Genomic DNA, 17259 nt, shown 5'->3' with positions numbered 1-17259 from the left:
TAAAGAAAATTTAACATGCACACACATACACAACCATACACAAGCACACACTCAGAGGTATGTTAATCACCCATAAAAAGAAGGAAACCCTGCCACTTATGGCATGGATATATCTTGGGGGCATTATGCTAAGTGAAAGGTTAATCACGGACAAATATCACATTATTATTTATATGTGAGATCTTATTAAAAATGGGATCTTATTAAAACTCTGGGAATATAGTTCAGTGGGCTGAGTGCATGCTTTGCATGCAGGAAGTCTGGGATTGATCCCTAATATGCAAGGTCAACTGAGCATCATCCAGGACAACCCCATATCACTAGACCTGAGAAAGAGATTGGGAGCTAAAGGGACTCAAAATAGACAGTGTGCTGTTGGTGGAAAAATGAATTCATGACTTTGAGATTACATCTGAATTCATAAAATTCATAGAGGAAATTATAGGTGTGATGGTCTGCTGTACAGACTTGAAGTGTGTTTGATGATTTGAGTCCACTGGGGGAAAAAAAAATAAAACAAAACAACCAAAAATAAGAAATGGGAGTAAATTAACCTAAAAAGATTTTAGACAGCAATAGAAACTCAGGATAGAGGTTGGAGTGATAGCACAGCAGTTTGGGCATTTGCCTTGCATGCAGCTGACCCAGGTTCGATTCCCAGCATCCCATATGGTCCCCCAAGCACCGCCAGGAGTAATTTCTGAGTGCAGAGCCAGGAGTAACCCCTGAGAGCATTGCCGGGTGTGACCCAAAAAGAAAAAAAAAAAACAAAAAGAGAAACTCAGGATAACCAGTAAGAAAGTGACAGAGTTCCTCATCACTTACTATCAGGGAAATACAAATTTGCATGATAATGACATGACATCTCAGTGGTGTCACCAAGAGTGGCACATATCAAAAGACTGAAAACAACTAGTGTTGGCAGGGTCAAAAAGGATGTGGTTAAAAAAAAGGAGCTCTCATTCACTGTTGCTGGGAATGCCCTCTATTTGTCCACTAAGAAAACGCTGTAGAGCCTTCTCAAAAAATTAAAAATATATCTCTCATATGACTCAGAGATTCTACTCCCTGATACTTATCAAAACACTAATAGGACAAGATACATGCACACCTTTGTTCATTGCAGTGCTATTTAATAGCAAAGATATGCAAACGGCTCAAATGTCCAGTGATAGATGAACAGGTAAATGATGGCATATACACACCATTATAAGGAAAGATGAAACACTGTCTTTTGTTACAATGTTGATGGAGATAAAAGGTGCCATGTTAAGACAAAAAAATAAGGTGTTGGAGAGACAGTACAATGGATACAGTGCTTCCCTTGCATGTGTCTGATTGAGGTTCAATCCCCGGTACCCCATATGGTCTCCCAAGCCCTCTAGAAGTAATCTCTGAGCACAAAGCCAAGAGCAAGCTCTAAGCACAGCTGAGTGTGACCCCCAAAACTAAACAAAAAGACAAATAAGTCAGTGGGATGGTCTTATTCAAATGAGTATATAAAGAAACAATGCTAAGAATGGACAGTATCTGATGATAACAAACCCTTGAACTTTGACCACAGCACTGAAATTATCAAGTGATGGGGGCAGAGGCTTGAAGGGAGGGAGCTTGGTGGGGAGAAAGGAAGAGGCAGTTTGGAAATGACATAAGGACAGTGATGGAGGGTCTTTGGCATTTTAGTGGTGGTGCAGGTACAATAACTTTCTTCTCCCAAAGCCTAAATGTCAACACTATTGTAACTATGTTGCCTCAATTACAAAAAAGAGAGGAAAAAGAAAGAAAAGAAAAAGAAAAATAAACATGCAAAGTAAATTCCCAAGATCATGGAGCTGGCAAATTTCCGAGGCAGGGATTTGAGTCTGGAACTCAAAACTCAAAGTAACGGGAACTCTTCAACCCAATATTGCCTGTCTTATCCTATCTTGTAGATAAGACTAACTACCTGCTAGTTCTCCTGCGATTCAGTGCTCTCCTGGTGAATGTTGTTTTCACATTTTAGCTATAATCCTCCCCTAGTTCAAAGATCACTAAAGATCTTCCCTTTATAATCCCTTCCCTGCAGATTTGGCCACAACAACCTCTCTCTTATTTCAACTTGTCTAGAATTTCAAAGTGCTCACTGGCATTCAATGTTCACTGTCCTATGTTTTTAGAGATTTTTCTTTTTGTTTTTGGGCCAGACCTGGCAATGCTCAGAGGTTATTGCTGACTCTGCATTGAGGGATCACTCCTGGCAGACCTTTGTGGGTACCATATGGGATGCTGGTGAATGAACCAGGGTTGGCCATGCGCAAGGCAAGCGCCCTACCCACTGTATTATCATTCCACCCCTGTTTTCAAAATTTTTATATAGATTTATCTTTTCCACTGGTCAGGTACTCCCTGAGGGAAAAAGACTCTGGAATCAAGGATGCCTACACTGAGAGTTCTTGTGAGAACCATCATACCCTGAGACCTGTCTTCTCTCCTATTCAATGAGGATGCGAACTTACAAGGATTCTGTGAGTACTGAATAGGAATTGTAAAGGAATCTAGGACTGCACCAAGTGCAAGTGGGAATTTAAAAAGCATTTGTTTCCGGGGTTGGAGCAATAGTACAGCAGGTAGGGCGTTTGCCTTGCACGCAGTCGACCCAGGTTCGATTCCTAGCATCCCATATGGTCCCCTGAGCTCCACCAGGAGTAACTCCTGAGTGCATGAGCCAGGAGTAGCCCCTGTGCATTGCCAGGTGTGACCCAAAAACCAACAAAACAAAACAAAACAAAAAGCATTTGTTTCCTTTGCTTGTCTGGGAATTCCAAGTTTGTTACTTTTGAATTAGCAATGACCTCTATCTATAGTGGTTTATTTAACTCTGAATGGTTTTCATCTGGAGAGAAATACCAGTATTCTTAGTTTCCCTTTGCTTTCTGATAAATGCTCATCTCTGCACTGTCAATATACTGAACACACTATTTTTAGATATATATATCCAGAAATAACTTGATAGTTATAAAGCAACATTCTCTTATACTTAAAGGAATTTGGAAATGAGTGTTGAAATCTTTAATTATTCTGGCAGGTAAAACAGGTAATCAGAACATCAAGAGGTTAGCAGAACTTTAGGCCACTTCACTGTATCACTGTCATCCCATTGTTCATCAGTTTACTCAAGTGAGCACCAGTGACGTCTCCATTCGTCCCAGCCCTGAGATTTTAGCAACCTCTCTTTACTCGTCTTTCCCAACGATTGGAGGCTCTTTCAGGATCAGGAGAATGAGACCTGCTACTGTCACTGTTTTTGGTATATCGAATACGTCAAGGGTAGCTTGCCAGGCTCTCCTGTTAGGCTATTTAGGCTTTCATAAACTTAATTATTAAAAAAAAAAGGTAGTTGTGGGGCTCGAGCAATATTACAGTGGGTAGGGTATTTGCCTTGCACGTGGATGACTTAAGTTCAATCCCCGATACTCCAGAACCTGTCAGAACTTATCCCTTGGCTCAGAGCTAGGAGTTAGCCCTGAGCATCGCTGGATGTGGCCCCCCAAAACAAAACAATAAGCTATAGTTTCTGGAATATTTCCTAGATAAAGCACTAGGATAAATATCCTAGAATATCTGTATTTATTTCATAAATAGAAACTGCATTTTCATTTCAAAACATACTTTATATACTACCCCTCAATTGAAATGCAAGTCTTAAGGAACGAAGAGTGGTCTCAGCATGGTGGTGGCTGGTCCTGGAGGTCTCCGGCTGCCGCACATCTGAAGGTACTGGCAGAGGGACAAAGCCACGCGGGTTCCGGGGCCGAGACCTCCAAGCCTACTCGAATTGGAGTCGAGAATCTTCCACCCAGATCCTCCAAATTCCAGTAGGCGGGGGTCACACCCACCACCTGGCCCCCTGGCGCCGTGTAATCCCATTAGCGGCCAAGACTCAGAGACTATAAAATCCAGATCCCGGAACCGCGCGGCCGCATTCGCGGCCGCGCGACATCTTATTATCTCATTCCTACTTTGGACAAACTTGCAGGCTGTCGAATGTAGCCTGCCCACAGGGCAGAGTCTGGCAAACTCCCCGTGGCCTACCAAATATGCCAAATACCAGTAACAATGATGGGTCTCATTCTCCTAAAGATCCCTGAATATAATCTCAGGGCTAGGATGAAAGAGACGTTACTGGGGCCTGCTCGAGGCAATCGACGATTAACAGGATGATGAAATGAAAATGAAATGAAAAGGAACGAAGACTCATTAAGTGAGAGGGGGAAAAAATTTAACCCTTCAAGCAATACATCTGCCAGAAACAGCAAACTTGTGGAAGGAGGTGAGGCAATGGTACTACTAACCTGATCAAAGCAATTGGAATTTGGGTGTATTTAGTGGTGTATTTACATACTGTAGTTTGCAATTGTTCCTGTCAGTCCCTACTACATTCGACCTACAGACTGGCTTTTGGAACTAAGGATTTCTTTTCTTTCACCCTCCTTTATAAACACAGAGGTCTGGTTTCAGTACCTCATATGTGCGGCTTCCCAAACTCCCAGTTGTAGTTAGGGGAATCACTGTCTTTTTCATACCTTGTTTAACAAGTTCTTTAATTCTTCCTGGAGTTCCTACCCCCACGTGCATGATACGCTTCTCTAGCAATTTTACTTGTTCCTGGACCTGTTCCAAGATAAAAGGGCAGAAAGAAAAGAAGAGTCACAAAAAATACGATCCTAGGTCGATTTTGAGCATTTTATCTATAGGCTGCTAAGAAAGTCAAAAGCAATGGGGCCACACTTGCTGTGGATCAATTTCCAAGCTAAAAAATGTTAAGGTTAAGATAGAACATTATTTCCCTAGAATTCAGAATCTTAGCTTCTGTACAGGTATTTTAAAACATGCAGGAATAGTGACTTCTGTGGAATTAGATTTCCAATTGAGGTGGAGAATGTAGAAGACCATAATGGTTGTTCAGTGTTGGACAATGAGGCATTGACACACGTATAGTAAATGCTAAGACTCTAAGGAGAAGGGGCTGAAAGGAAAAAGGTTCAATGTGGCCCTTAAACCCTATACTTCCTCCCACTAGGAATTGAGACCTTCCATACCTTTATGTGTTTTGCAAATAATTTTATTATTTTGCTGTCTCCTCTGAATGCTGTCATGGATCTAAAGAAAAGGAATAGATTAGTATATAAACTCATTCTAGTCATGTTAATTAGTATTACATACTGATTTACTCAAAAGAATTGATTACTTATGTGCATACGTATGCACATTTATGTGCATATATGTACACACACAAAAAAAATCCTCAAGTTTTCAGGTTAGCCTATCTTTGGAATGAACTTGAACATATTATATATATATATATATGTATATATATATAGTCTAAGTTAGCCTCTAATTTTTAAATTCAAGGTTAAGTTTACTTAGATTTCCTTGAGAACTGAAGTGTATGATTTTGTCTTGCATTTATAATACTGATTTTTTGTACTTCAGATACCTGGCAGATAGTTTTTCTCCAAACTCCGCTAAATAGCTCTCATTCGAATATAAAATTTGGTTGTGACGTTATGTTAAAGCAGTAATGTTAGGTGGTGCTTGTGGGGTGCAAGGATATTCACAAAGGTCCGTGGCTGCCATGGGCAAGTGGGTGTGTGTGGGAGCAAGAATGAGATGACTGGGAGAAGTCTATGTCTTTCGATTACAGCAGCTCCCAATCTTTAGGATATAAATAAACATGATATATATGTACATATATATATGCGATTGTTTAGTCTTTTTGATTTTTGAATGTTATATTATGACATGAGATAAATTTCAAACGTGTATCACTGAAAATCAGCATATATATGACATTAAATTTGCCACTAAAGATCCAGTTCCATTCTGTATACAACTGTCTCCTCGACCCCAACGTACTCTTAAGCTCCCAGTCTTCCCTTCTCATAACCACTAACTGGTTTCATAGCCCAAAAGTTTTTTTTTTCTTTTTTTGCTTTTTGGATCACACCCGGCGATGCACAGGGGTTACTCCTGGCTCTGCACTCAGGAATTACTCCTGGCGGTGCTCAGGGAACCATATGGGATGATGGGAATCGAACCCGGGTCAGCCGCGTGCAAGGCAAACGCCCTACCCGCTGTGCTATCTCTCCAGCCCAAGTTTGTTTCTTTTAATTCATCTATTTGTTTATTTTCTTTGTACACCGCTAGAGTGAAGTCATAGACTGTCTTCTTCTGACTTATTTCATGTAAATTATTTATTCATATATCATATATCATTTATTTCAATGCTGCTATGTGGATTTCATAAATACTTATAACCATCATGTCTTCCTATTACGTTGACCCTTTTATCATTATATAAATTTTTATCTCACTTTTTTTTTGGTTAGAACTCTATTTTATTGAAATAATTATAGTACTTACTATCTTTTTTTGGTTTTTGTTTGTTTGGGTCACACCCAGATGTGCTCAGGACATATTCCTGGCTCTGTGCTCAGGGATCACTCCTGGTGGGGCTTAGGTGACCATATACATGACAAGCGTCCTGTCCACTGTACTATCTGTACAGCCCTCCTTTTCCTTTTTGTTTTTTGTTTAGAGGCCACACCTGATCATGCTCTGGGGTAACTCCTGGAGTGGCTCAGGGGACCATATGAGAGGCCAAGGATCAAATCTGTGTCTGAACTCAGGTCAGCAGTGTGCAAGGCAAAATGCCCAACCCTCTGTGTCAAAGGGTTCTTGAGAGAAGAGATTTTTTCTTATGAAAGTTAGAATTATCTCACATTAGTCTTTGAATAAACTTGTGCCTGATCAGAAATCATCTGCACTGGGGCTGGAGAGATAGTGCAGTGGACAGGGTGTTTGCCTTGCATGTGGCCAACCCAGGTTCACCCCCTGGCATCCTATATGGTCCCTCATGCACTTCCAGGAGTAATTCCTGAGAGCAGAGCCATGAGTAAGCCCTGAGCATTGCTGGGCATAGTTCCCACCTCACCCCCAAATAAATTAAAAAAAAAAAGAAAGAAAAAAATCATCTGCAGATCACTTTGCCTTGAAATAAAACACAATATTACTAGGGGCACAGAAGAACCCTGAGAACTGGCAAATCAAGTATGACAACATGGTGCTTTTATATCCTCCAAGAAGGCATTTATGTTTAGGAAAAGCTCATGTCAGCTTGACAGCTTGTTTTTAAGAGGCCACCTCCAGGCCAACCGCTTTGCTACTAGCATTTGAATCTGACATGAGCACCTAATGATAGTTTTTAAAACGCTGAGAAGTTGATGTGAATCCCTATGACTTCAGAACTAGCAAGAACAGCTGCTTAGAAGCAGTTGGAGTCTTAAAGGTCAGTTATATTGAGGACTCGCTCGGGATGCGAGATGTGTGCTGCAAGTAGACTATAGACCGAACATGATGGCCACTCAATACCTCTATTGCAAACCACAACACCCTAAAGGAAAGAGAAAGCAAAAGGGAATGCCCTGACACAGAGGTGGGGCAGGGTGAAGGGGGGGGATGGGGGTGGGAGGGCTACTGGGTTCATTGGTAGTGGAGAATGGGCACTGGTGGAGGGATGGGTACTCAATCATTGTATAACTGAAACCCAAGCACAAAAGTTTGTAAGTCTAAGTCACAAAAGTTTGTAACTGTACCTCATGGTGTTTCGCTAATAAAAAAAAAATAAATAAAAAAATAAAAATATTTTTTAAAAAAGTTCAATTATATTTAAAATGAAAATGTTGGAAAAACAAAGTTTGTAATAAAATTTAATGTGTGTACCTTCTGGGAAAAGATGGGTCTGAAGGGCTATTAACAGAGCTGAACATCTAATTTTCTAAATTCATGCTTAGGTTTGTTCATTTAAAAAACAAGATGCTAAATAACTACCAAACATCTATATTTGCAACTTAGTCTATTTGATCAAGTTTCTTGAGGAGTTGGATTTCTTTTGCTTCATCTCCTGTCAAAGCATGGCCAGGGCTTGGGAGTGAGCTAGTACTAGTAAATGCCATTATACTATTATGGCATTAAAAAGATGAATGTAACCGCTGAAAGGTGAATGTTACTGCTAAACCGTTTGTGGGAGCCTTTTTTGTTGATTCTATAAAATGCATAGCAAGTGATAAAATATGTGAAAGTAATTAGGTAAACACTAATGCGTTTCCTTTAAAACATAATTTTCACATTCAAAATTTCAGTATATAAATGGAATTTATCTTGGTATAAGAGATGAGAAACAAATTCAATTTTGGTTTTCCAGAGTTACCTATTTCCATTTGTTCCACTACCATTCACTGAATAATCCACCTTTGCTTAATGATTTGTCACCTTCATTGCAGGCTATAATGTCAAATGCAAATACGTTTAAAGAAAGCAGTAAAACTTTGTTTCACTGCTGATATGACATGCATATACCAGTTCCAAACTGTTCTTAATTATGAACAATTTGTAACACACATATATGTATTATATATAATACATACATTAAAAATAGAAAATATACAATGTATATAAAGTCAAATTTTATATACATGTGTATATATAAACAAGATTTTTTTTGTAATCTGATAATACTACAGACATAGTATCTACTCATTAATATTCATTTCAAAAATTTTCCTAGCTAACTCAATGCCTCTCTTGCAAAACACAGTACCCAAAAGAAGAGAGAGAGAACAAGGGGGAATGCCCTGCCACAGAGGCAGGGGGGATGGGGGGTGGGGGGACGCTGGGACCCATGGTGGTGGAGGATGGGCACTGGTGGAGGGATGGGTACTTGATCATTGTATAACTGAAACCCAAGCACAAAAATTTATAAGTCTATAACTGTACCTCATGGTGTTTCACTAACAAAAAAATTTAAAAAAAATTTCCCTGGCTACATTTCTTCTGTTTTTTTCATATTAACCTCTATTTAATCAAGTTTGAAAAACAAGTCTAATGAATTTTTACCGTAAACCTCTGAAATTTACAGATAATCTTAGATAAAGCAGATAACTTTACAATATTGAGTCTTTCTATACAAGAACTTGGTATATATATTTTTTGCTTGATCATGATCTTTTGCAACTCTTATGTCATATTTTCTTCATATAGGCTTTGGCAAACTTATGTCTTCATAGTCTATCTTTTCTGGTTATTATTTTCTTTAAGTTTCTATTATTTTCTTTTTTTTGGGGGGGAGGGACATTTCTGGCCATACCCCATGGTGCTCAGGTTTATTCCTGTCTCTATGTTCAGGAGACCAGATGTAATGCAGGGGATTGAAGCGGGATCAGCCACAGGGAAGGAAAGTGCTTTGCACCTTGTTCCATCTTTCTGGCCCCTGTTCCTTTAGATATTCACCCTTCCTTCACCACCAACCCCACTTTTACTCTTTTTTATAAAAACTCTTTTTTACTCTTTTTCAATAAAAACCCAGCTCCTGGAAGCACGTGGCCGCATTTGCGGCCGCGTGACATCTTATTATCTCATTCTTGCTTTGGACAACCTGGCAGGCTACCAAACGTAACCTGCCCACACGGTAGAGTGTGGCAAACTTCCCGTGGCGTACCCAATATGCCAAATACCAATAACAATGATGGGTCTCATTCTCTTAACCCTGAAAGAGCCTTGAATGTCGCACTGTTTAGAATCTCAGGGCTAGGACGAAGGAGACATTACTGGTGCCTGCTCGAGACAATTGACGAACAGCAGGATGATCGTGATGGTGATTTCTTTTTTTTTTTTTTGTGAAACAAGAGTTTTCATTGAAAGAAGTTTTACTTAGAAAGATGTCAGGGGGAGAGAAAGAGAGTGATTCTCCTGAGTGGAAAAAACAGAAGAGAGAAATACATGTGTAAGAAAGAGCATGGGCTTGGAAGAGAAAGACCCTATTTTCACTCCTAACTGGTTATTGCTCTTATGTTCTCCTGCTTCACCCTTACTCTTGGCAATGTGTATTCGCCACAGAGAAACCAAATGATCCTTTAGAATGATTGCTCAACTGATGTGACTGACTCCTCTGCTAAAATCCTCCAAGGGTTGGGGCTAGAGTGATAGCACAGTGGCTAGGACGTTTGCCTTGCATGAGGCCGACCTGGGTTCGATTCCCAGCATTCCCATATGGTTCCCTGAGCAACACCAGGAGTGATTCTTGAGTGCATGAGCCAGGAGTAACTCCTGTGCATTGCCGGGTGTGACTCAAAAAGGAGAAAAATAAAAACAAAAACAAAAATAAAATCCTCTAAAGGCACCCATTCTCATGGCCTTCTGCACTTAGCGTCCCCTCCGTCTGAAGCTCTTTTTTCCATGTATTTGTTCAATTGTATCCTTCACTTTTTCAAGTCTCTGATCAAATATCATTACCATGGAGAAGTTTCCAGGGTCCCTCATGCCTCATTAAAATATTGTTATGAAAGTGTTTAAAGTCACATAGCATGGTACTATACTCACTTTCTCTTTTTTCTGTATTATGGATTGAATTGTGACCCCCCCCTCGACAAAGAAACTATGTTGAAGCCCTATCTCCATCCTCAAAAGTTGTCCCTATCCAATTCTATTCTTTTGCTATGCTTTTTTGTTTCTGGTTGACCTGACACCATCTGCTGCCTTTACTAGAAAGCAAGTTATACGAGGGAGGAGATTCAGTTTGTTCATTGCTACGTATACAGGATGTGAGCATATCATCTTGGCACATGGTAGTTATTAAGAAAGTCTTGATGAAACTGAATAGGTGGCGGTTCCAACCTAATGAGCTCCAGAGCCCTGACAGCAGAGCTGCAGATCACCAGCATCACGACGGATTTCTTCTCACTATGGTTTTTCCGAAGTTTTACCCACTTAGGGCAGACTGGGGGGGAAAAAAAGAACATAAAAAGCAAAGATTACTCTAAAAACAGCAAAATAGCATGCTCCAAAGTTGGGTATTCTTCCTCTGTTTTCTTTTTTCACTTGTTTGTATTCAGTAAAATAAAATACAACGAACAGGTTTAGAATAGTGTTTAGACACTATTCTCTGGCTATTTTGGATCTTAGATTTAAGATGAAATATTAACTTGCAGCAGAAGACACAGTATGCCAATAGCAATGTGACTATTAGGATTTTAATACAAGGGTTTCAACAATATATTTTCAATATTTTATATTTGATGATCGAAGGTAATGTTGACTAAATCAGTAAAAAACACTGATTCAACACTGTGAATATTTAAAAGGACATTGTAGAAAATATAAAACAGAAATGACATCTAAATAAGAGCAAGAATTTGTTAAACAGTGACAATTATTCTACGCACTTATATACCTTCTCTTTTTTTTTTAAGTTTATCATCTGGTGAGATTGACTCCCTCATTTTTTGTGTTTGCTGGATTAAGGGTTGAGAAAGGTTTGTGAACTCAGGTTGGATGTTGTCAGAATTCTTTAGAGTTTGAAAAAGAAAAGCTAAGTCTCTATACTTCAACTGTTTTATTATTGGCAACAAATAAATATTCAGTATTAATAACCTAGTTTTACTAGCTCTACAGAACTCATACTGAAAAGATAAACTGAACATATGAACAGAATTACTAAATCTCATAACTTGAAGAGAGATCACATAGTTCAACTTCATTGTCTTTCAACTCACAAAATCAAGTCCCAGAGAGTCATCCCTGTCCCTGTCCCTGTAGAGAGACTTGGAACTAGCACAATACTTAGTTTATGAATTCCTGGACAAATATTTATATATGTTATAAAATAAGAATGAGGCCCAAACTCAAATTCCCCAACGTCAAGGCAAAACAATTTAAATCAATAAATAGAAATAAAGATGAAGCTTAAACACCGACATTTAAAACTCACAAAAGGTTTACACTTTTGATATTAAAGGTAGTTTAAATGTTTTTACTTTAAATACCTTATATTTTAATGGATTAACAAGTTAAATAATTGAAAAAATTCTGGATTTACTTACTTTCTTTTAAGTAAGATGAGAGACTATGAGTCAAATCATTCGCCTTGAGGAAGCAGCAATCTAGAAATTTGAAAACATGCTTTTTTGAAAAACATGTCTTGTGACGAATTTTACAAATACATAGCACAGCGGTAGGGCATTTGCCTTGCATGCAGCCAACATGGCCGACCCGAGTTCGATTCCTCCGCCCCTCTCGGAGAGCCCGGCAAGCTACCGAGAGTATCTCGCCTGCACGGCAGAGCCTGGCAAGCTCCCCGTGATGTATTCGATATGCCAGACACAGTAACAACAAAGTCTCTAATGGAGATGTTACTGGGCCCGCTCGAGCAAATCGATGACCAATGGGAGAGCCTTTACCTTACTTTACCTTATAATTATCAAAGTAGATTAAATGTGAACTGTGTATTCTTGAACAAGTTTGTAAAACATTAATGATTTGGAGCTTATTAAATATCTTAAAGTGCTATCTTATTTAAAACAGCAGCTGCTGATGGCCAGGATGCAGTTCAGTGGTAGTGGTACAGCAAATGTCTAACATATATGAAACTTTGAACTGATCCCTGGCACCACAAAAAAGACAATCAAGCAAAATAGCAGTATTAGCAACAGGTAAATATTATTTATAATGTCTTAGAGTAGTGAAAAAGCTTGCATGATTTTGAGGGGCCTTTCAAGTAGTTTTTTAGGGGTCTTGGTTCAATGTTCAGGCCTTGTGGTGCTGGGGACCAGCAGGTCTACTTTAGGGGGCTTAGTGGGGCTGGGTGACATACCATGACATGATGTGCCATTCCATTGAACTCACTGTCTAATGCACACAAGACATGTTGTATTCCAGCCCTTTGAGCTATCTCCCAGTCCCATGAACATCTTTATTTTTCAAATGTATGGAATAAGCAATTTATAAAGGCAAATGTATGTAGAAATGTTCAAACTCACTAGTCATCAAAAATGTATATTAATCAATGGTAAATTGTATACACATAGCATCATGACATTTTACAAGAATAAATACATGTTTCAAATGTGTATTGGGGGTGGAGGAACTGTGATGGAGGATATGGTGCTGGAACATAGTATACATGAAACCTCATCATCAACAGTATTGCAAATCAGGGCGATTGAAAAAAAAATTCCAGTATATTAACACATTAGAGTGAATACCTGTGTGGAAAGGAAATTGGAACGTGGGTTGGTAAGAGTAGAAATAATGGATCAAAATAAAATATAACTCATTAGAATGACACAATAAAGATTATATAAATTATTTTAATCAAATCAGGTATCTTGCTCAGTCAATGAGAACCATGGTGTAAGAATTGTCATTTTAGGAGCCTGAAAATGTATTAAAAAATAAAACCACGGTAGGGCGTGAAGGACGGGCCGGAACGCCCCCCTTCCCATGAGGTTTTCGTCGCCCCTAGACCCCCGGCTCATACTTGCTGTCCACAAGGCTCCCATGTGGCCGCCATCTTTCTTTCCAGAGAGGAGAGGGCAAAGTTGCCCCCCACGAGCGGCTCTCCGGCACGGCCACGGCCCCAGAAGCACAAGGACTTAATGCAGAAAACCAGCAGCTTGGAGCAGAAAAGCGAACGGACTATGCCTTAATCCGCGCCATCATGCCTGCCCGGAGGGGAAAGGGTGTTGCCCCATTCGCCTTCTCCTCTCTGGAAAGATGGCGGCCGCATGGGAGCCTTGTGGACAGCAGGTATGAGCTGGGGGTCTGGGGGTGACGAAAACCTCAAGGGAAGGGGGGCGTTCCGGCCCGTCCTTCATGCCCTACCGAGGTCACCAGTTGCCCCCCACGAGCGGCTCTCCGGCACGGCCACGACTCCAGAGCACAGAAACCAATCTCTTAATTATCTGACTTTTAGTAGAAATACTTCCAGGGCTAATAAGTAAAATAGCAGAAATCCAAAACCGCGTGGCCGCTATTACATTTAATTCTTGAACCTAGCTGTAGAAAGCAAATCATTTCACAGCGCTTTTTCATCATGTCTGATTTGGGGGGGGGCGGTAAACTCTAAATAATAATGGTGCATCTTTTATCAAAACAATGAATCTAGTCAAAGTAGATAGAGTGTTAACTAGAACTCATCTGCCTTACAGGCATTGGGAGGGGTGGGAGGTGGGGTTTTATTGGGGTTCGTGGTAAAAAATAAGTATTGGTAAAGGGAAATGTGTTTGATATTTGCATGACTGAGACCTAAACCTGAAAGCTTTGTAACTTTTCTCACAGTGATTCAATAAGTAAATAAATTAAAATAAATAAATAAATAAATAAAACCACTATCATTCTAATTCTCTCTCTATGAGGAAGTTTAGTGATAAACACAACAGAGTGCTAGGATAAAAGTATCATGAAATTAAATGAAATATATATAGTGATCCAGCATGTACAGCTCACATTATATGAATAACTTCAAAGATGTTGCCTTCAATGCTGTTGTGGAACCTTTGATGGTCTTTATGACTTGTAATTTCCCAAGTCTGTATATAATTACACTCACTTGGAAACTTATAGCAAAGATACAGATTCCCGGATGGCCTTCCTTCTGAGAAATGAGTCAGAACTCCTGAGGGTGGGCCTGGGAATCTGCTTTCCAAGTTCCTGGGTGATTCTGCTGCAGCCAGCCCACAGGCATTCAGTATGATTTAAACCACACTACCACTCGCTAGAGCACAGCTGAGTTGGCTCCAAGCAACTCCTGCCCCCAAACTCTAATTAAATGCCCATGTGTTATGACATTAACAATGCACAGTGCACAATATTAATTGAAAAGACATGTTCTTGCCCCACAGACACAAACAACCTTAAATCAAAACCAACTTAGTAAACTCCATAGGAATAATATTCTGTTACATATACCTTATACTTAGGTACCTTCTTGCACATGTTCAAATAAGTCATGAAGTGGCCCTCTTCTCACCCGGCAAGGAATGCCTTTGTGTCTGGTTTCATCAGTGTAGTGATGGGCTTTCCTCCTTACGACTTCACAAGAGCTTAGTTTACTATGTTTTAGGATAGCTTTTCTTTTTTGGTGCCAGAATCAAACCCAGAGCCTTACACATGAAGGCATGTGCTCTATTGCTGAGCAATATCCCATCTCTTGGTCCTACTTTCTTTTCTTTCTGTTTTACTTTTTAAGATTTTTTTATTGCATCACTGTGATATAGACCCAAAGCGATTCATGATTAGGTTTCAGTCATAGTGTTCCAACATCTATTCCTCCACCAGCATACATTTTCCACCATCAGTGTCCCCAGAGTCTCCTGCCCCCGCGCCTGGCTGTCTTCACTGGGGCCCCTTGGAGGAGGCCCCTTAAGACCTCTGGGACCCTGCCAAAGCCATGCTGAGACCACTCTCCACACGCTTGGATGAGGAACCAGCAGAGGAACCCAGGTGTGCGGGACCCGGGGCTGAGATCTCCAAGCCTGCTCGGTTCGGGACTGGGCCTCCTCCACCCAGCTCCCCCACTTTCCAGTAGCTAGGCAGTTACACCCACCAAGTGCCGTGTAACCCCATCAACGGCCAGGATCCAGAGACTAAAACCAAGCTTCTGGAAGCATGCGGCCACGAATACTTATTCTCACTGTCAGAGAACCCGACAGGCTACTGAGAGTATCATACCCGCCAATGGGCCTGACTAGGCACACCTGTAGAGGTGATTAGAGGCTGCCCCAAAAGCTTCCATCCCTCTCGGAGTGCCCAGCAAGCTACTGAGAGTATCCCGCCCACAGGGCAGAGCCTGACAAGCTAACCGTGGTGTATTCGATATGTCAAAAACAGTAACAACGAGTGGTCCTCATTCCCCTGATCCTGAAAGGAGCCCCCAATATGTCATTGGGCTACACTAGCACATCACAGGGACGAATGGAGACGTTACTGGGCCCGCTCAAGCGAATCGGTGAACAAGGGGATGATAGTGATAGTGTCCCCAGTTTCCCTCCCATCACCACCTACCACACTCCCCTTGCCTGCCCCTGCTTCTATGTCAGAACTTTTCAGCTCTCTGTCTATCTCTGCTTTTGGGCAATGCCTGGTCTTACTTTCTTGACTGCAAATGAAAACCTGTTCCCCACCCCCCTCTGGTGGTATTTTTCCATGCCTTCCTTCTTCCCTAAACCAAACCCAAAGCACACAACTTCCCTGACTGTGTTACTGACCTTGAATGCAGTCACACTCTAATGTAACTCATTGTGGAACCGGGAATGACTCCTTGGAAGATTTCTTTTGACCTCTGACTCAACAGTTTTAGAGAATCCTGAGAGTTAGGATGTTCACAAGCTCATAGAGTAGCAATATTCCCAATACTCTTCAAATCCCACAGAACGAACTGGAAGGGAAAAGTGACCACCCAGTCCCAGGAAATCCCAAACTTCCATCACACCTTGAAAATAGCTCTGCTGTAACACCAGTTTGGGGGCTGTTTCGCTGCTTCCAGGAGTTCTTGGGGGCTGGGGAGGGGGGAACTATACAATGCTGAGGACTGTACTAAGGGCTCTTGCGCATGTGCTCCAGTCCACTGGGCTATCATCGTGGCTCCCCCCAGGGTATATATTTAAATGTGCACTTTAACTTCTATCTTGATCAGAGACACTATGTGCTTCCTGAAAAATATGCTAAAAGTCCACACTGAATAATACGTCTTTTGAATAGCACCGTACTGTAGCACTGTCCTCCCACTGTTCATCGATTTGCTCGAGCGGGAACCAGTAACGTCACCATTGTGAGATTTGTTACTGTTGTTGGCCTATCGAATGCGCCACAGGGAGCTTTCCAGGCTCTGCCGTGTGGGTGGGATACTCTCGGTAGTTTGCCGGGCTCTCTGAGAGGGACAGAGCCGAACCCAGGTCGGCTGTGTGCAAGGCAAACCTCTACCCGCTGTGAAAAACAGATGCAATTACACATTTTGCTATTAATCGAACAGGTATCATTCACTGTAAAAATTGTTATATTGCTAAAAGTACTGAGTTGAGGAAAAGCATACTAGCATGTGGAAAATGTATTCACATACTAACTGAGATGTCTAGCCATAACATACAACTATATAGGTGTTTTGTACCTCCTCATCAGGAAACGTCCTATCAATTAAGCAATATATTCTGCAAAAGGATTCGCCTCAGACTAGATGGGGGGCTAGAAGGTGGGGTGGGTGGGAAGAAAAGTAAAGTTCTGGCTGTACCTGGTAATGTTAGTTCTTCGAGTTCAATCACTGAACGCTTGCTGCTGTAATAGTCCTTCATCAGCTTCTGGAGGTCTTCAGGTGTCCCTGGTTTAGGCTCTGATTTTGCAAGAATATCAGTAATTTTCTTCTAAGATATGAAAAGGGAGTCAAATTAGAGA

The 17259-nt window shown here is 40.8% G+C and overlaps 1 protein-coding gene across 1 annotated transcript in view; it reads right to left on the bottom strand.

Moving 5' to 3' along the window:
- CMSS1 (cms1 ribosomal small subunit homolog) overlaps positions 1-17259 on the bottom strand; it is an 81092-nt gene that overhangs the window by 5830 nt on the left and 58003 nt on the right. Inside the window, exons 4-8 of the mRNA XM_056119477.1 lie at positions 17099-17228; positions 11916-11975; positions 10711-10813; positions 5079-5139; positions 4563-4650 (exon numbers count right to left, since the gene is read on the bottom strand). Coding sequence (XP_055975452.1) covers positions 4563-4650; positions 5079-5139; positions 10711-10813; positions 11916-11975; positions 17099-17228 — 442 coding nt within the window. The remainder of the gene's footprint in view (positions 1-4562; positions 4651-5078; positions 5140-10710; positions 10814-11915; positions 11976-17098; positions 17229-17259) is intronic.

The sequence above is a fragment of the Sorex fumeus genome, unplaced genomic scaffold (genome assembly GCF_029834395.1).
Source record: "Sorex fumeus unplaced genomic scaffold, SorFum_2.1 ptg000041l, whole genome shotgun sequence".
Classification (NCBI taxonomy): domain Eukaryota; kingdom Metazoa; phylum Chordata; class Mammalia; order Eulipotyphla; family Soricidae; genus Sorex; species Sorex fumeus.
This window is presented reverse-complemented; position numbering and strand designations above follow the sequence as displayed.